This window comes from Sus scrofa, chromosome 13, assembly GCF_054392235.1.
Source record: "Sus scrofa isolate SSC_HxYL_T2T_F1_AM1 chromosome 13, Sscrofa_HxYL_maternal_Yorkshire_Landrace_v2.0, whole genome shotgun sequence".
NCBI classification, from domain to species: Eukaryota; Metazoa; Chordata; class Mammalia; order Artiodactyla; family Suidae; genus Sus; species Sus scrofa.
The window spans coordinates 40,311,664-40,332,541 of NC_139395.1; the positions used below are offsets into that span (position 1 = coordinate 40,311,664).

Here is a 20,878-nt window from a genome sequence, read left to right on the forward strand (position 1 = left end):
GGTAAACAACAAGGATCTACTGTAGAGCATGGGGAACTATATTCAATATTTTGTAATAACCTATAACATAAAAGAATCTGAAAAAGAATACATATATGTATATCTGTGTAACTGAATCATTTTGCTATATACTAAAACTAACACAACATTGTAAATTAACTATATTTCAACTAAAAAAATAACAATAGCAACAACAAAAACAATGACTTCTCAAAGGGTTGCCACTAGCACACCCAAAGTTAAGGAAAATTATGAAGGATGTATGTTATTCAGAAATAAGTGAAGCCAGATGGAAGCAGTAAGAATTTAGAAAGAAAGAAAAGAAAAAAAAGGAAGTAAACACATGGGCAAAAGCAAATGAGCATATATTATAGTAATAATAAGGAGTATTCTGTTATCATTTTATAACAAAAGAGAGTTAAAAAGAGAGAAATAAGACAAGACAAACTTTAAAATGTCAGGCAAAAATAACACACATGGCCTGAGAGGACTCAATGCAAAGGAATACGCCATGGCCTGTATTTTAGTTAAACATCTTTTTTTTTTAAGTTCAGCTTTTAATGCCAACCTTACATAAAGGAAAAATTAATGGAAAAAAACGTTAGTCAATAGAAAAAAGATAAAGTAGAAGCGGGAAAAGAGAAAATATGTATGACAAAGAAGATGGTGGAATCAATCCAAATATACTAACAATTACAGTGAATGTAAATGGAATACATATTATGTAAAAAGTCAAATTAGACTTTCTAAAAAAATACTATATGATATTTACATGACCAAGATCTAAACATAAAGACAGAGAGCTGCTGAAAAGAAAAGAATGAGAGAAGATATATCAGGAAGAAAGCAGGTATGATTTTATTGAGATGGGACAAAATAGACCTTAAGGCAAAAAGTATTAGAAACAAAGTTCATTTCACAATGAAAAAGAAGGTTAATTTCCTAACATGATATAATATTAAATTTGATGCATCTAATAATATGGCTTCAAAATATATAAAACAAAAACTGACAGAACTACACAAGAAGAAATAGACAAATTCATAACAGCCTTGAGGGAGATTTGTACACATCTGTCTCAGTAATTTATAGACAAAAACTGATAAAAATTGGTAAGGATAGGAAAGATTTAAGCAAGATAATAAATGTAGCCTAAGGGACATATACCAAATGCTGTACCCAAGAGTTCAAAAATACATGTTCTTTCCATATACATACAGAACATCTACCAAAAAAAATCTTATAATGGATGGTGAAACAAGTCTTAATAAATTTCAAAGAATGAAATTAGAGTATTTCTCTAACTTCAATGCAAGTGAGAAATCAGTTTAGAATGACTAAAAAGTGCCTGCATGTTTGAAAATTTAAATATATTTATCTTAATAACCCATGAGTAAAAGCTAATATTTTAACTTAAAAGATACCAAAAATGCTACAACCAAAGGAGACGCAATTTTCAATGCATATATTAGAAAGGAAGAAATTTAAAAAAAAAATCAACAAACTAAATATTTATCTCAGAAAGTTAGAAAAAGAATGCAAAAAAAAAGAAAAAAAGAAAATGCAGGAGTTCCTGTTGTGGCGCAGCAGAAATGAATCTTACTAGGAACCATGAGGTTGCAGGTTCGACCCCTGGCTTCGCTCAGTGGGTTAAGGAGCCAGCGTTGCCATGAGCTGTAGTGTAGGTGGAAGACGCTGCTTGGATCCAGCATTGCTGTGGCTCTGGCATAGGCTTCGACCCCTAGCCTAGGAACCTCCATATGCCGCAGGAGCGGCCCAATAAATAGCAAAAAGACAAAAAAAAAAAAAAAAAAAAAAGAAAATCAAAATCTTAAAAAGACCTAACGAGCGTCTCATCAAAGAGTATTCCCAAATGGCCAGTAAACATTAGAAAAACTATTCAGCCTCATTAGTAGTCTTGACTATACAATTTAAAACTATGGTGAAATGTCACTACACACCCATACATTTAAAGGCTGATATCACAAGAACTTGGAAGGATGAGGAGATCTGGTCCTGTGCTGCTGGTGTGAGGGTAAACCAGAACCACCTCTTTGGAAAACACAATGGCACTCTCCAGACAAACCGAGTTTGCATATGTCCTATAACCACCGATTGCATTCCTAAGGACGTACCCCAGCAGGAATGCACGCTTATGTGGGGCAAAACACATAAACAAGAATCTGCAGCAGTATTGTTTCTAAGTGCCAAAAACTAGAAACAGCCTAATGTTTATCAAGCATAAATAGGTTGTGTTACATGCATATATTCAGATTTCAATGATGGGACACTACACACTGATGAAAAATTAAACTTAAGGATATTTAACAACATGAACATCCTACAAACACTGAGGGAAAAAAATCAAGTCACAAAGGAATACATATTGTTTTGATACAAAAGGCAAAAGTAGGCAAATCCAACCTGTATCATTTAAGAATGCATGCACAGGCTGACAAAGGAATATGCATGATTAGTGTGAATGTCAGGATAGTGGTCCCCTCCTCAAAGAGCAAAGAATTTGTAGTTAAAATGACTTTGGGGCTGTGGTAATGTTTAATTTTTTTTTAACTGAGTGGCAATTTCTGGAGCACGTCTTTTGCAACTACTTGTTGAACTACACATATTTCAATACATTTTTCTGTACTTTATGTTTTACAGTAAAACAGATTAAAACAACAAGAACAACCAAAAAAAAGAAAATAACCATAAAGACTTGGTGGAGGAGTTCCCACTGTGGCACGCTGGGTTAAGAATCCAACTGTAGCAGCTCAGGTCACTGCGGAGGGCATGGGTTCAATCCTCAGCCTGACACAGTGGGTTAAAAAAATCTGGCATCGTTGAAGCTGCTGTTTGGATTCAACCCCTGGCCCAGGAACTTCCCTATGCTGTGGAAAAAAAAGTTGGTGGAAATTTCCTCAAAAAATAATTATCCTCTCTCTCTCGAGATATCAATCTTTAGAGTCCTGAGCTACCACATAAGAAGGCAGACTACCCTGAAGTCTCCCTGCTGGAGAGACCACATAGAGATGGAGACAGATGCCTACAGAGTCTCAACTGGAGGCACACACATGAGGGAATGACTTGCAGGTGATTCCAGCCCCAGGCACCACTGACTGGTACCTCCTGAAAGACCCTGAGTGAGAACTCTCTTGCTGAGCTATGTCAGCCCCTAGAACCAGAAGAGAATACAAAAATGACTGCTGTGGTTCTCCTCTTACCTGGCTCCTTTTCTTGGGTGCTTCCTGCTGATGAGAACGTAGTCATAAAACTTTCCTCCTTCCTACATTCACCACTCAGCTCGCCTAAGGATCACCCTAATGCAGAGGTTCTCAAAAGAGGGCAATTTTGCTGCCTGGAAGATACCCAGCAATGTGTAGACACTTTTCTGCTTGTTGCAACTGGGGGGGTCTGGAATGGGTGTTACCCACATCTACTACATAGAGGCCAGGAAAGCTGCTAAACATCTACAATGCCCAGGACAGCCCCCACAACAAAGACCTGTCCATCTCCAAATGCCCATAGGTTAAGAAGCTGTTCTAAGAGTTTATGCTATTGGATACAGCAAATAATCAGGCAAGGAGAAAGAAGCAGCAAGCTGAGGTTAAGTTGGGACTGCAAGGGAAAGAGAATAATGAGCAAGGAGAAGTCCAAAATAAAGTCAACAAGGAAGGAAGGGATTTCTTATGCTCATCCTAGCAGGGGCACAGCTTTTCTCAAAGCTTATTTCACCTGAGGAACATGTAGGCACCAAGCATGTGTAAACTAGTCTCTTTAGATACAGAATTACCAAGTAAACCAAAAAATATCTTTTTTCAAAAGCTGCCAGTACTAACCGTAGAGCAATAGTCTTTCAATAAAATAGGATACTGTATCACAGCTTCAAAAGCCGACAGCGTGATCTTGATAAATTCTTCTGATGCCATCAGTCCTAGAAGTACAGTTAATTATTACAGGAGTTTATTTATAAGTCCAAAATCACAATATCACAATACCTCAAGCAAAGATGTAAAATGTGCCATGGTTTACTTACCTATGGCTCCATCTATATTAGTTTCTCCTGAGTCTACTGATTTAATATGACTCTGTAAAAAAAAATTAAAATGTTAAATAGACTTCAAAGTAACTAATATAAATATAAATAACAGTGCTTGCTTTGGCAGCATACATACTAAAATTGGAATGACAGATTATTAGCATGGCCACTGAGCATGGACGACGCACAAATTTGTGAAGCATTCCATATTTAAAAAAATTAAAATAAACCAAACATAAATAACATGATCAATTGTTCTTAATGATGTAACTTTTGGAAGCCATTAAGTACTACATGCATGTTATGAACACTGTAATTATAAATTTAAAATATGATCATATAAACAGTATGTATCATCATAAACTGTAATCATTTTTAAATATACAAATCACTATCAGTGAGATTAAATGTTAGGATAAAATCAATAGCAATATAAGCACAGAAAGGTCAACCTGCAAAAATGAGGATAATCAACCAACCCATAAACCTTTTCCAATATGTCATGCTTACTTGCTACCTTGGGACACTAATGAGGATAGCACGGAATCAGTCATCTCAAAGGAAGGCCAAGCCTTAGCTACCTCAGTATCAGTACTGTATTGCATCAAGATGCAGCCATTTAAGGCCTGTCTTCAAATTTCTCCAGTGTTCTGAGTTCCACCTATGTATTTCCTACCCCAGCCCTAACTCCCCACACACCATGCCTGCGTTTCCCTGTGGGACAGCCCCCAACGCTGTTTGAGAGGTGGGCCTGAGCAGCTCAGCTGTGAGCTCCCTGGGTGAGCCCCCTAGTCTCTAGCTGAGTGCTCTGGCCAGAAGAGATGCTCCGTGAACATGCTCTAAACAAAACAATCACTGTCAGGGCCATAACAGGCAGAGCACCTGCAGTAATGTGTGGAGACCCTGCAGTTCAGTTTTTGTCCCTGGTTCACAAAATAACACATGTTATATTTTATATATGACAACAAATACCAAATAAAATATAAAAATGGCCTTGGATTTTAAAATGTAAGTAAGTAATTGGCCTGGAGTGGCAAATGAATCTACTATAGTCCAATGATTCTTCTTAAAATATTCAGTAAATGTAAAAGGCTACACATAACAGGAGTTCCTGTTGTGGGTGAGCAGTAATGAACCCTACTAGCATCCATGAGGACAGGGGTTCAATTCCTGGTCTTGCTCAGTGGGTTAAGGCTCTGGTGTTGCTGTAGCTGTGGTGCAGGCCAGCAGCTATTGCCCCAATTCAAACCCTAGCCTGGGAACTTCCATATGCCACAGGTGCAGCCCTAAAAAGAAAAGACTATACATAACATACCCAAAGAATATACATGGAGATTTTATGCTATAAAGAATAAAGAAGACCCTGAAACCTACCATTTGAGGTAAAAACTAAGATAGTCCCAATTCTTTGATGAGTTTCCCATCCCACCAGCCTATCATTCCTCCAAAGATAATCATTATTCATGAATTTATTATTTCCTCAGCATTTTAAAATAGTTTTACCACATATACATGTGTCCCTGAATAGTATATTGTTTGCTTGGGTATTTTTAAACTTCACTGAAATGAGATCAACCGTGTACAGTTCATACAGATGGGACAGTATATAGCCATTAAAATGGGGAAACACATTTAAGATACGAGAAAATAGTTATGATACAATGTTAAATGGAAAAAAGATACATATATGTACACACACACACACAACATAGTTTCAAACACATGTACTGGTATAAGTGGTATAAGTCATATACATACGTTGTACATACATGCATAGTTTTCCTGCACACAAATGCATACACATGGATTGAAAACACTAAGTAAACAACAATATGCTAATAATGGTTGCTAACCACTGAGAGTGGCAGGGTTATGGGTGATTTTTTTTTTCAAATATCACTATAATTTTCTACATTTTCTTCAATAAGCATATATTTTACATATGATTGAATTCTTTTTTTCAGTTTCTAACTAAGCAAACAAAAAAGACTATTAAAGAACTAATGTAATAAAGGGGCACTGTAAGCATTTCATGATAATTTGGTTGAAATAATTTCACAAAATGCCAACATGAGCACATGACTTTTGCTGAATAAAGATGGATTTGATGTTGAAAAATTCAGAGAAAAATGTCTTTGACTCAAATCTACTTAAATGTCTATAGATTAAGTAAAAAAGAACAGAGGGAATATGTTTATACTATGATCTTGCTATGCAATTTTTTAAAGAATATAGATAATACATAAATATAAATGTGAACAAAGATTTTCGAGGAAGAAATCACAGGAACCACCCAGAGAAGCTCCCTTTGAGGAGAAATGCTGGCCCAGGATGTGTGCTTTATTCATTTTCCGCCTTTCTGCACGGTAGGAATTTTCTAACCATGTATGTATATTAATTTTTTTTTCTTTTTTAAATGGTAACAAGGGTTTTCTAGACGGTCAAACACTAGGCTGCTTTTATTTTCTTCCTTATACTTCCCCTGTTTAATTTTTTTTAATCCATATGAATGTTTCGTTGATTTACCAATTTGCATCTCTCTAGATCTATTTCTTCTTCTTCATTCTCAGTGTAATAGGAATTAATCAGATGAGAGTGACAACAGGAGGGTAGGAGGCGTTGGACATTCAGGAGAGGAGGGAATGTCTGAACACCCATCCAGGTGAGCGTGACGATATATAAATTAGGAAAAGGACCACATGTCCCAGTCTGCAGAAGGGGCTCACTTGAGAGAAGCAGTCATGAATACAAAGTGAGACTGGTTATTTCTGTCCTGTCTTTCTCTAGCCATATTTAGTCACTCAAAACAGGGATGGGGTCCATAGAGAATTTAAACTGACCCAGAGAACAATGGAGGGAGTGAAAAGGAATAAGGAGTGTGTGGGAGGCAGTGGTGGGGGCTGAAGCAGGGACTCTAAGCTGGTAAAGATAAGAGTGAAGTCACAGGGCCGGGGAGGGCAGGCTGGTGAGTACAAAGTGCTAAGGCCAAAGAAGTCTCAGAAGGATTAAAGGGCTCTTGGAGACAGGTTGGGCAAAGTTAGTGAGCAGAAAATGAGGCGTGGTAGCCAGGCAGTGTGATACTGAAAATAAGGTCAAGGGTATAGGCAGCTAAGGGAAGAAAAGACAAACTCTTGGGGAGAGAAGTAGTCGGGGAGCTGAGAGGCTGAGGTGTTGGAAGGATCCTCCACAAAGACAGCTGATTCTCTAAGAATGATAGTGAGCCTTGGGCTCTGAGGAACTAGGAGCAACGACCTCCCCAATAAATCTACAGATGACCACAGTACAGGGGGGCGCAGGCCATCTTGTGAGGGTGTGAGCTTCAAAGCTGGGAGTTTTAGCGGGGGAGTAAAAAGAATGGACACTTACTCCACAGCTTGGCTCACTGGGTGGAGGAGTGTGGGGCAGGAAATGGTCCCACCTGAAGGAAAAAGGGAAAGTTATGTCTCCAGGACAGGCCATCCCCCTTAATATCATTCCGTACTTCAGAGAAGCAGAGAATCAGCTCTCTAAGCAAGCTGGATACACGAATTCAGGATTTTGTTTTGTTTTTTTAAAGAGAGAAAAACCTCATAATAAGACATTTGCATGGCAATGAATATGTATATAATATCATATTTTTTAAAAATAAGAGTAAACCCACCTGCATTAACTATTACAACAGAAGTCAAAAATCTATCAACGAACCAACATTCACTTCAAATCAAAGTCTACAGAGGACTGTCTTTTATTTCAATAATTCTCTCAATGCCTCCATAATAAGGAGGATTATCATTATATTCTTGTATGGAAATCAGAATAATTTCATTTCTTTTATTTGAAAAGCTGAATTCTCTTATCTTTTTACAAAAGACTCCAACCATCACAAAAACCACTGTACTTTTTTTTTCTTTTCTCTTTTTAAGGCCACAACCACGGCATATGGAGGTTCCCAGGCTAGGGCTCCAATCGGAGCTGTAGCCGCTGGCCTACACCACAGCCACAGCAACATGGGATCCGAGCCATGTGTGCAAACCACTCCATAGCTTACGGCAATGCCAGATCCTTAACCCACTGAGCAATGCCAAGGATCGAACCCACAACCCCTTAACTTCTGGCCCATAAGTTTATAAAAGTACAGTGGTTTAGGGAGTTCCCGTCTGGCACAGCGGAAACAAAATCCAACTAGAAACCAGGAGGATCTGGCATTGCCATGAGCTGTGGTGTAGGTCTCAGATGTGGCTTGGGTCCCATGTTGCTGTGGCTGTGGCAGAGGATGGCAGCTCCTGCTTCAATTCGCCCTCTAGCCTGGGAATTTCCATATATGCTGTAGGTGTGGCCTTAAAAAGCAAAAAAAAAAAAAAAGTCTATAAGTCAAACAGGAAAACCACACCTGGTGCCAGTAGGAAAACTAAAGCCAAGAGGAAACACAATTCCAACACCCCCTCTAGTCTGTGCCATCAGGACTCTTCTGATGAGGGGAGTTCACAGCAATCCTGACTGCTGTCTCCACACTACCCAAGGCAGGCCAGCAGCTCCTGGAGAGCTCCTTTAGCAGAAGTCCAAGAAGTTCTTAGCAAATTGGGTGGACCAGATTTGAAACCTCAAATCAAGGCATATTATTAAAATATAAAAGGACTGCCATAATACAGTAGCTACTCAACCAGATATATTTTGAAAAACATGAAAACCAATATTTATCACCAGAGAGAACAAGGCGGCTTTCAAATCACACTGCCAAGGGTAGACACATGAATGGTCTGGTCCCTCATGTCACTGGGAAAGGAGAAGCACTGTGCTGTGGCCAGTCCCACAGGCCATTCTGTGTCCCAGCCCACAAAACACTAACAGGTCTGCAGCCTCTCCTCTCCACAATCCCACCCCCCCCCCCGCCCCCAAAATTCTCAAACAACTTCAGGAAAGTTTTTCCCAGGCAAAATTTAAAATAATTCTTTTAAAGCAGAAAACTCAAGAGGCTTTAAAGTGCTAATCTTCACCACGGACTTCCCAGGGGCTTCAGGCTGCTGCAGGAGCTGACTGGGCCTCACAGCACCAGGGAGGCAATCATATTTTTGGCATCCTCTGGACAGATTGTGGATGAACTCACAGAAGCAAAGTCCAACTCTCAACAGTTCATAGGAACTAGAACAGGGTTGGAGAACTAAATCTAGGTCCTTAATTTCAGTCAATACTGCTCTCCCTGGACTACTGTCTCATCAGTGCCACCAACACTGAGTAAAGAAAGATGAACATACAGCAAAGGCCCAATGACAGGTGCGGTAAGAAAAATAATGAAAGAATTCTGGGACTGGCCATGACTCAAACTGGGAAAACAGCTTAAAGACAACAAGAGAGCTTTTCCATTATGTGCCAAAACTCCCTATTACTTGAGCAGCATTATCAAGGGAAAGGCTGCTAAAGAATTTTTAGGCATTCCCAATCGTGGCTCAGCAGTAAATGAACCCAGTTAGTATCCATGAGGACACAGGTTCGAACCTTGGCCTCACTCAGTGTGTGAAGGATCCAGCAAGCCAAAGAAAAAAAGGAATTTTCAGTATCACAATTACCTTTGAACCAGACAAAAAAAAAAAAAAAAAGGAGTTCCCATCACGGCACAGCGGAAACCCATGAGGTTGCAGGTTCAATCCCTGGCCTCAATCAGTGGGTTAAGGATCCAGCATTACTGTGAGCTGTGGTGTAGGTCACAGATGCGGCTTGGATCTGGCCTTGCTGTGGCTTTGGTGTCGGCCAGTGGCTGTACCTTCAATTAGCCTGGGAACCTCCATACGCCACTGGTGTGGCCCTAAAAAGCAAAAAAACAAAACAAAACAAAACATTCTTACTTCAAAATATCATACTTGACCCCATGAGGAACCTTCTAGAAAACTAGATTCTCACTTGTGGGTGGCAGTCACGTTTTTATTCCAAATCAGATAATAAAATTGAGATGTTTAATTAGATGTCTGCATGATATGGCATTTTGAAAATCTCAGTTCAGTGTTTCTTATTAATATCAAAATAGGCTGGAGAGGCTGCCTGAGAAATGTCTTAGTTTTCCCTAAAAACAGCTCCCCATTTGATCAACAGTATATACCATAACTATTCCAGGCAAAGGAAAAAGGTAACATAATTCACAAGTCACAACTTGAATGAAGGCTTTTTTGTGAGTAAAATCAAAGGGAAAGGTAATACAATGATTTGTTTTTCACTGCTACTCATCTCATCAAAATTAAATTAAAGATAAGGTTAAATTGAGCTTAACTTAGAGAAATGCCATCATTAAACCCTGTACATAAGTGGACAATGTTAGCCAAGGTAAATGATGACACTATATTCCCAGGATTCCATTTTTACCAGTGTTATTGTTTTTAAATTTTTTCATGAGGTTTAATACCAAAACCTATGGAAATGTTTTCTATGGACTTATTTACCCCACTTGGGTTTGTCTCTGAACAAAACACATTATCGAGAGAGAATGTATTTTTCCCAAATGTCAAATTTTATTACAGTCAACAGATAAAAATACAGAAAGGTCACTTCCCTAGAGACAAATAAATTCCACTAGGATTTTAAAATTACCTCATTCTGACACCAAATTCCACAAACAGTAGAGATAGTCACATTTTTATTAGGAACATAAAAAAAAAAGAAAGAAAAATTCAGCGTTACTCACAAGAATAGTTCCATAACTGAAAAGGAACTCTTCTGTCACAACATGAGGTCGAAATACCTGTGTGATGAAAGTTTCCACAGATTTAATCCCGAAAGCCATGTATAAGAAAGAAATGAAGATGCTTTATCTGAGCTGATGTTTCTCGGCTCCAGTTTACAAAGAAGGGAGCCACATTTTTATCTATTTTTTCTAAATAAGATGCTACCTGAGAAGTTACGAGGTGAAGCACTATAGGCATCAGCGGGAGACACATCTTCAGCTGCTTTGCTTGAACTGTGGATGGGTGTTTACGACCAGAAACGTTAGCCAAGGCGTTAAGGATGTCACCTGCAAGGACATCCCAGAGCACACGTGAAGTTAAAGACCATAAAACCTTAGGGACCCCTGGTTGTTGGCTGAACACTGGTGGGAATGCTGAGGCAATTAAGCTCTAAATAAAAGAAATGGAACGCTATATTATTTTCGTTAAACAATTTTTGACATTACAACAGAAAGTTGTGGCCTCTCAGGACAGAATCGACATAAACTTGATCGCTTATCTAGAAATATAAAATAGAATTTATAAATGATTCTTCTTCTTCTTCTTCTTTTTTCTTTTTTTTTTCTTTTTTTTTTTTTTGTACTTTACAAATGAAGAGGTTCCTGGGCCAGGGATCAAACCCATACCATGGCAGTGACAATGCCAGATCTTTAACCCACTGAGCCACCAGGGATTTCCCACTCCATACTTTTGTAAACAGGAAAAAACTTATTAAAAATTGTGAGGCAGAGTTCCCGTGGTGGCTCAGTGATTAATGAACCCAACTAGTATCCATGAGGACTCGGGTTTGATCCCTGACCTTGCTCAGTGGGTTAAGGATCTAGCGTTGCCATGAGCTGTGGTGTAGGTTGCAGACACGGCTCGGACCCCACATTGCTATGGCTGTGGTGTAGGCCAGCAGCTACAGTTCCGATTGGACCCCTAGCCTGGGAACCTCCATATGCCTTGGGTGTGGCCCTTAAAGACCAAAAAAAAAAAAAAAATTGTGAGGAGTTCCCCGTGGCCTAGTGGTTAAGGATTGTCACTGCTGTGGCTTGGGTTCAATCCCTGGCCCTGGAACCTGGCCCTGGAACTTCCACATGCCATGGGTGTGGCCAAAAATGATACATGGACAGAATACAGATCAGAATGTTTTGTTTGTTTTGTCTTTTTAGGGCCACACCCATGGCACATAAAGGTTCCCAGGCTAAGGGTCAAATTGTAGCTACAGCCGCTGGCCTACACCACAGTAACAGCAACACCAGATCTGAGCCACGTCTGCAACCCACACCACAGCTCATGACAATGCCAGATCCTTAACCCACTGAGCAAGGCCAGGGATCAAACCTTCATCTTCATGGATGCTAGTCAGATTCATTTCCAATGAGCCATGACAGGAATTCCCAGAATGTTTTAATAACAGAAATAAGATGGAAGTAATAAGAGATCAATTCCTAAAATTTCTCATTGGGAAGGCAAGTCCAAGAACAAATAAAATCTGCATTGTAGATATCTGAATCTTAATTAACATTTAATCCTAAGACAGAATGAGTCAGGTAACAAGAAACTTAACTACCAACTGACCAGCTCATAGCCTGTAAGTTGGAGATTTTAAAAAGGTTACAATCCAAATAAATTATGAAATGCTCTATTTTCAGTCATTAATAGGAAGAAATCTGCCACAGTGTTAGTACTGAACAAAAAGTTACTGGCAATCAGCCATGAAGATATTTTCATTGCTTTAATAGTCTGAATTTCTGAGTCTAAATATCTTTTACCATAATGGGTTGGATCAAATTTAACATTTTAAACATTTCTGGTTTATAGCTACACCTGCTGGATAAGCATGGAATGAGATTCAAACTAAATAGATGCATTCCTTTGATTATTTTCCTGTCCATAAATAACAATGGAATAACATACTTTGTTTGCTGTAACAAATATCCTTTGTAGATCATTATTATCTTAAATTTTAGAAACCAAAGAAATTTTCAAACTTTGAACTTCAGCATTATAATTCTTTAATATTGTTCATACCTATGCATTTTTAAATTCTTTTACCAAAACATAAATTTGTGGCTGTAACCTGAAGGAAAATTTTTTTTCTTCAGTACTATGCAGAGAGAAATCTCAAGAAAACTTACCTAAAATAATAGCCTAAGTCCAGTCTTAAGCAACTAAAATGCTCCCCTACTATTTTCCAAAATTGCCAATTTACTACAACGAATACCTCAATAAAACCTTTGGCCTCACTGCATCATGTCAGTTACACAAAATAATCATGAAAACAGATAAGGCACACTGAAATTTTGAAACTGGACATTTAAGAAAAAGTGTCATTGCACTTGCCTGAAAAAACAGACCAGTAAGAATTAAGGGAAGAAAAAAAAAAAAAAAAAGCTGATGCCTAAAAGCCAAGTCACAGAAAGGTAAGCGGCAAGGGGCCTGAGGACAAGACTCCAATTTACCCAGGATTCGCGGCAACTCCTGCACGATGTGACGGATGAGAAGGTCCAGGCATTTGGACAGGTATGCACTGCCGCTTTGCTGCTCCTTGCCTGGAGTGGTCTTTCTGCTGTCTCTCTCAATGTACATCACCAGTCTACACACAGCAAAGTGCAAAAGATTACCTCTCATGATAAAACAGTTGATAGCATCTGTCCAAAAAATGCCACCGAGGCAAATGTTTCCAGGGGGCACAGTCCCAATCATGTTGACATTTAGATTTGTAACAACCTGTCAGGCACAGTCTATTTGTGCCTTAGAAAAATCTAAATGTTCATGCAGAGAGAAGATAAGGCAACTCTGAATATCTCCGCCAGTGTGTTACAACAATGCCTTGACTTCATTTGCCTCTGCCCGTGAAAAGAAACCACATTCTTCACATGAGAAATGAAAGGCAAACAACAGCATCCAGAGAGAAGGGGGCTTTGGTGTTTCAAAGACTCAAGTTCAACCACAAGTTGTCTGCACTTTTGCTGGTCGTTCGTCTTAAACTTGCTTGGAACTCCAGGCAAGTCACATGAATTCCTGTCCTTTCACTAAGTTGTGTACATAAATCCAAAGGAAAAGTTTCATTTCAGCACTGGGTGATACAGAGAGCAGACACTATATGAACATCTGGATTTCACATGCCCTTCTGTCCACTGGTTTTATGATCTCTGTCTCTTAATAAGCGTACTGCTTCTTTAAGCCACTGGCATCCACTGAACATCAGTTTCTGAATCAACTGCTTCCAACTGCTAGGGGACAGAGTGAACCATTACTCTGAGTACTTAAAGAGTATTTTTTAAAAGTTTTAGGCTCATGTTTCATCCGCTCTGCTGGACCCACGAGTTACCTCCCCAAGCTCCTAGTTCTCTCAGCTCTCTAAATGGCAATGAGCTCACTGATTTCATCACACAAAAGCTCCTTTCCAGCAATCTCCCTTGCTGGACCCCCTTGCCATCATCCACCTCTCCAGCTCTGTTGCAATCACTCATCTCATCCAACTTCTACTTCTCAGAACTTCCAGAGACTTCCACTGTAAACTGGGAAGGGGCAGGGGTATACACAATACATATGTAAAGTACAATGAAATCTTAACACATAGTATTCATGCGGTACTCTTGGTCAATGTATGCATACTTTGGTCTTCCTACTTATTATTATTTGGAGCCCTATTAGTAAAAACGTCTGGAAATGAAACCAAATCAAAAGTTCCACATAAGCCAGTTAGCATCTCTGTTTCAACCACTAATTACAGCCTTAGTCATACTCTAACAAATACATGCTATTGGTCAAAATGCAGGGAAAATACTGATGCGTCAGCAGAAATATGTCAACATGACTTAAATAATTTAGAGCATAGAACTTCTTGATAATGATTAAACCATAGAGATGAGATCCTACTGTTTCATGGTGAGTATAAACCAAAAATGTCATGTAAGATGTGATGTGATATAAGAAGTGATGAAATGAACGGGACCAGCCTGGTCAGCTTGGCACTCCCAGGAAGCTGCAAGAGGACATGCTGTCAATGGGGCTGGAGCTTCCAAAGGAATAGAAGGGACTCCGAGAATTTTTGATTAGTTGACACCTGTTCCATGATCCCAATCTAAGGAGCAGAACCGGAAAATACGATCTTCCTTTTCTGTTCCCCAAGACAGATGAACAGATTTTCCAACGTTAAAAACTAGGGCATTTTGGAGTTCCTGTCATAGTGCAGTGGTTAACGAATCCAACTAGGAACCATGAGGTTGCGGGTTCGATCCCTGGCCTTGCTCAGTGGGTTAATGATCCGGCGTTGCCGTGAGCTGTGGTGTAGGTCGCAGATGCGGCTCGGATCCTGCGTTGCTATGGCTCTGGCGTAGGCCGGTGACTACAGCTCTGATTGGACCCCTAGCATGGGAATCTCCATATGCCGCAGGAGCGGCCTTAGAAAAGGCAAAAAAGACAAAAAAGAAAAAAAGATTAGGGCATTTAGTTGCATCCCCTCCAAGCTAAACATTTCAAGCTCCTCTTCTGACCATAACCTGTTCTTGTTCCTACTTGCATGTTCTTCCACTGTGACAGTTCCTCACCATCTAGGAAATTCCACTAACTGAATCCAATTCACCCATCCTCTCCCAATCCATCAGCGCTTTCTTTTCTTCACTTACTTCCTGCTTTGATTATATCCCACTGTCCATCATTTGATTAAACTCTTGCCCTCTTTCTTTTCTCTGCACTGTGTAGCCAGGTGATTTGGATGAATCCAATAGTTTACTTTCTGTATGTCTACAGAGAAGCTGCTGAAGTTAAACATGGAGCAGAGTCACCACTGCGTAAATGCATGACACCAACACTGAATGGTACAGGATACTACCTGCAAACCCAACTACATTTCACTGGTCAACTTATTCCCAGTCTATTTTCAAATTTTTCTTCTCTTTAAACTCCAGCCCTTCCATCCTCTCATGAGACTCTCAGTGAGCGATTCTGCCTCTGTTTACACAGAGAAAATAGAAGGTATCAGGAAGAAACTTTTTTTCTAATTCTCTCTCTTTTTTTCTTACTGTGAATCACATCCTAGCCTCCTTCCTATCCCTCCTTCCAACTATTCTTTGCATCACGTTCCCTTCTACTTTCTCAGAACCTTAAAACTGCCAATTACTCACTTTCCTTTTTATATATTCACTATCCCATTTAACAGTTTTCATGTCCTTCTAGCAACTTCCCTGTTGCCTCTCTCCTCCCTTTCTTGGTCACAATGTAGACTTTAAATATCTTACAATTTTATATCTCAGTTATATCTCAATAAAACTAAAAAAAAAATTTAAGATAAATTGGGGAAAACATTTCCAATTCCTATTACAAAAGGCTAATATTACATGTATACACACACATATATACATACATATATATGCACACATAGATATCCCTCTCAGATATCAATCAGAAAAAGACTAACAAAGCAAGAGGAAAAAATGAGCACAGGATTAGAAAAGACAGTATGCAGACAAGAAAATATAAATGGCCCAAGCGAAAAGATGCTCCACTTTGCCCATAATGAGAAAAATATGTTATTACAATTATATCACCCAGCAATCCCACTCTTGGGCATATATCCAGACAAAACTTTCCTTGAAAAAGACACATGCAGCCACATCTTCACTGAAGCACTAATCGCAATAGCCAAGACATGGAAAAAACCTAAATGTCCACTGATAGATGATTGGATCAGGAAGATGTGGTATATATACACAATGGAATACTACTCAGCCATAAAAAAGAACAAAATAATGCCATTTGAGCAACATGGATGGAAATAGAGAGTCTCATACTAAGTGAAATAAGTCAGAAAGAGAAAGACAAATACCATATGATATCACTTACATCTGGAATCTAATATATAGCACAAAGGAACCTTTCCACAGAAAAGAAAATCATGGACATGGAGAACAGACTTGTGGCTGCCAAGGGACACGGGGAGAGAATGACATGGACTGGGAGTCTGGGGTTAGTAGATGTAAACTATTACCTTTGGAATGAATAAGCAATGAGATCCTGCTGTACAGCACTGGGCTATATATAGTCACTTATGATGGAGCATGATAATGTGAGAAAATAGAATGTATACATGTATGTGTAACTGGGTCACCTTGCTGTATAGTAGAAAATCGACAGAACACTGTAAACCAGCTATAATGGAAAAAATAAAAATCATTATAAAATAAATATATATATATGTATTTTTTAACACCTTAGGTGGACAAAATTTAGAAAGTTTGGTGGTAAATACTCTAAGGCTCCGAGGATACCAATACTCTCATACATTGCTGGTAGAAATGCAACTTGGTATAAATCCCAAGAAGAGTAGGTGGGCAGTATTTTCAAAATTTAAAATCTAGTACATAATTATTCCTCTAGGAAGAAAATGTTCTATAGATATACTTGTACATATATGATATAGAGCAAAAACTTTAGGTGAAACTGCCCAGCAAAAAGAGGATTGGGAAAATAAAATATGGTCCATCATTACAATGCAGCTATCAAAAAAAAATGAGGAGAGCCTATATTTATTTTGGAAAGAATTACAAGCAAAGTTCAAAACAGTATGCTTTTGTGCAACAAGAGAGTAATATAATCTATATTCACTTTTGCTTGGATTAAAAAGAAAATTCTGGTAGTTTCTGGTGGCCTAGCGATTAAGAACTCAGCATTGCCACTACTGTGAAAAGGGTTTGATCCCTGGCTTGGGAACCTCCTCACGCCTCAGAAGAGGCCAAAAAACAAAACAAACGAAAAAAATTCTGGCAATATAGGCAAGTAAAAATGATTAATTTTGCATGAGGGTGAGCTGGGGCTAGGGAGCATTAGATGGATAATTTCTTACTTTTTGAATTTTGGGGGTTTATGAACCATGAGTAGGCATTATCTATATAAAACTTAAAAAGTTTTAAAATCTGAAGTAATATCATTATTCTACAGAGCCAATTTAAAAAAAAAAATTAGGTGATGTAATGCTCGATTACACAAGATACCCAGCAGATCATAAATGCCAGGTGCCCACAAGATGACTAGATCCAGAGAACCACGTTTTTGCACAGTGCCAAGCGTCAGGCTGACTTTTAAAAAGAAGTTATCAATAGCAATATCACAGCAGCACCCCAAAACTTTATTATGGCCTGGGGCCCATTATGATCTCTAGGTTTATTTTTCTCCTTCAGTACAGTCATTCTCTGTCTCTCTCTCTCTCTTTTTTTTTTTTTTTTTTTGTCTTTTTAGGGACACACTCCCGGCAAGTGGAAGTTCCCAGGCTAGGGGTCGAATCAGAGCTACAGCTGCCAGCCTACACCAAACCACGTCTGTGACCTACACCACAGCTTAGGGCAATGCCAGATCCTTAACCCACTAAGCAAGGCCAGGGATTGAACTTACATCCTCACAGATACTGGCCGGGTTTGTTTCCATTGCACCACAACAGGAACTCCATGGTCATTCTTTTAACTTGATAATATTAAGACAGAGACTGCAACAAATCTGGATATAATTCCTGGGCTCAGCACTTCCTAACAGCGTGATCTCAAACAACCTTCTCAAGCTCTTCAAGCTTTAGCGTTCTAATTATGAATGAGATAACAATGCCTGCCTTGTAGGACTACTGTGATAGCTAAATGAGAGAATAGTCTGGGGCATGACACAAGGTCAATACTCAAGAAATGGTAGCTGCTAGTATTAATAATAATAATTGTTGCTATGAACTGTTAAAATTAATTATTATTACCACCAAACTCAAGATACTGCTTTCTGCAGTAAACAGAGCTTAAGAGAAAATTCCCAGAGAAGGCTAACCCTGCTTCTCATCCTCCACTCTGCCTCTCAAAGCCCCACAGTCACAAATCCTGCCTCCAGGTCCCCTGCATTTTGGAGCAGCCCCTCAACTGATGCAAATGAGATGGACGGTGACATCTCTCTGCAGATAGTGTAGAAATATATGTCACTTAAACATTTCTACTCCTTTTGATGTAAGAAAAATGCAAATATTTTCTTTAAGGAAATAAATACTGGTTTTGTTTTGTTTTAAAGGATCATGCAAATTGCAAAACTATTTACCCATTCCTCAACTAAGACATTGGGCTGCTCTCAGCCTTAGTTCTGATAAATGATGCTGCTGTGAACACTGCGGCATCTGTCTCCCAGTGAACAAGTTCAAGAGTCTGCTAGGGAGTTCCTGTCGTGGCACAGTGGTTAATGAATCCGACTAGGAACCATGAGGTTACAGGTTCGATCCCTGGCCTTGCTCAGTGGGTTAAGGATCCAGCGTTGCCGTGAGCTGTGGTGTAGGTTGCAGACGTGGCTCGGATCCCGTGTTGCTGTGGCTCTGGAGTAGGCTGGTGGCTACAGCTCCGATTAGACCCCTGGCCTGGGAACCTCCATATGCCGCAGAAGCAACCCTAGAAAAGGCAAAGACAGGGAAAAAAAAAAAGAAGTCTGGAGATTTATTCTCTAGAGAAAGGAAAACAGAAAGTTTCTAGACTAGGAGGAAGCAAACCAAGTCAAAGAGGGGACCACCAAACAAAATATGGGGACTAGATGAATTTCTGCACAACAAATTCTGGGACTTCCAGCACCCTTCCCCAGGAGGCTCCCCAGACTCAGGTAGCCAGGTCCCCACCTTCCAAGCTGACAAATGGAATGTTCTTCATGGTCCTTGGTGAAAATAACTAGCCCAAGAGAAACATCCTAGAGATACTGATGCTAAAGTTCATGTCAAAAATGCCCATACAAAAACAAAACAAACAAACAAAACCAAGGAGTTCCCACACAGCTCAGTAGATTAAGGATCTGGCACTGTCACTGCAGGGGATTGGGTCACTGCTATGGTGCAGACCTGGGAACTTCCCCATGCCACGGGCACAGACAAAAAAAGAACAAATAAAAAATGTCCATACAGATGATCTTAGTGTGAAGCTCAAAGTCAACAAACTCTACACATGCACTGGGAACTTCAAGAACAGGCTGCCTTTCCCTTAACTCTTAATTATGACCAGAAAAAAATTAACAGTTATTTGAGTGCATAGCTTCTTTGTTTGACATTACAGTCACAACTATTCCTCCATGTTCTTTTTCACTGCTGCATAGTATTCCAGTGTGTGAACATATCACAATTTATTCATTTTACTATTGATGGACATTGGGGTTGTTTCAATTTATGAATACTGCCAAGCATATCTAATGCCGGATACTTGGAAACATTTCTGCTGGATATATATTTGGAAATGAAATGTTGGATCACGAAGCATGCCTACCTACAGTTTAACTGACACTGCCAATGATCAGTTTTCCAAAGTGATTAAGTTAATTTGCATTGCAACAAGCAGGTATAAGAATTCCAGTTGCTTTGCATCCTTACCACAATTCTGCGTTATCAGGCTTTTTAATTATAGCCATTCTGGTGGGCATCTATTGGTATCTCATTGCAATTAAACTGTATTTTCTTGATGATTAATAATACATATTGTTATGCATTAAATGCCCACCAGAAGATAACCAGTTTTGTAACGCTCCTGTTCAAGTCTGTGCTCATTCTTCTATTGGGTTACCTGCCCTTCAGTTCTTTATATATTTCAGTTAAAAGCCCACGTTGATGATGTGTGTAGCAGATACTTTCCCCTACTCTGGCTTGTCTTGTTACTTTTTTTTTTTTAGGACTGCACCTGTGGCATATGGACATTCCCAGGCCAGGGGTTGAATCAGAGCTGCAGCTGCCGGCCTATAGCCACAGCCAACACCAGATCTGAGCCACATCTGCAACCTACGCCACAGCTTGTGGTAACACCAGATCCTTAACCTGCTGAGTCGCAACGGAACTCTGTCTTGTTACTTTCTTAGTGATGCCTTTGATAAACAGAACTTCGTAATTTTAAATTAATCCAACTTATCAATACTTTCCTTTGTAACAGTGTTCTTGTGTCCTGCTAAAAAAAAAAATCTTGGTATACTCCAAAATAATCAAGAAATTTTCATATGCTATCTACTAGAAACTTGTTTTGTCTTTTTACAGTTAAATGTGCAATCTACATGAATTAACTTCTTTGTACAGTGAAATTTAGAGAGGAAGGATTGTTTTTTGTTATATTGATACCAAAATGATCCAGCTCCATTTACTGTAAAAACCATCATTTTCCCCTATTTATCTCTGGCTCTTCAA

At 39.2% G+C, this 20,878-nt stretch overlaps 1 protein-coding gene and 1 non-coding gene across 29 annotated transcripts in view; one reads left to right on the forward strand and one right to left on the reverse strand.

Annotated features, from left to right (window-relative positions):
• The window catches only part of ULK4 (unc-51 like kinase 4), a 540,161-nt gene that overhangs the window by 365,898 nt on the left and 153,385 nt on the right, over positions 1 to 20,878 (reverse strand). For 22 of the 28 annotated variants that reach the window (XR_014822784.1, XR_014822772.1, XR_014822770.1 and 19 more), the window contains 5 exons: positions 13,173 to 13,306; positions 10,891 to 11,012; positions 10,686 to 10,742; positions 4,034 to 4,085; positions 3,837 to 3,931 (listed from right to left, as the gene is read on the reverse strand). Coding sequence is in view for 15 of the 28 variants with exons in the window: in XM_084987830.1 (XP_084843956.1) it covers positions 3,837 to 3,931; positions 4,034 to 4,085; positions 10,686 to 10,742; positions 10,891 to 11,012; positions 13,173 to 13,306 (460 nt within the window). In the remaining 13 variants the exon portion in view is untranslated. Of the gene's footprint in view, positions 1 to 3,836; positions 3,932 to 4,033; positions 4,086 to 7,402; positions 7,455 to 10,685; positions 10,743 to 10,890; positions 11,013 to 13,172; positions 13,307 to 20,878 lie in introns of all 28 variants that reach the window. The other 6 variants (XR_014822776.1, XR_014822779.1, XR_014822780.1 and 3 more) reach the window with 1 other exon arrangement.
• Positions 4,148 to 4,250, forward strand: LOC146397273 (U6 spliceosomal RNA). Its single transcript, XR_014825352.1, has one exon. It is a non-coding gene; the product is annotated as a U6 spliceosomal RNA (small nuclear RNA).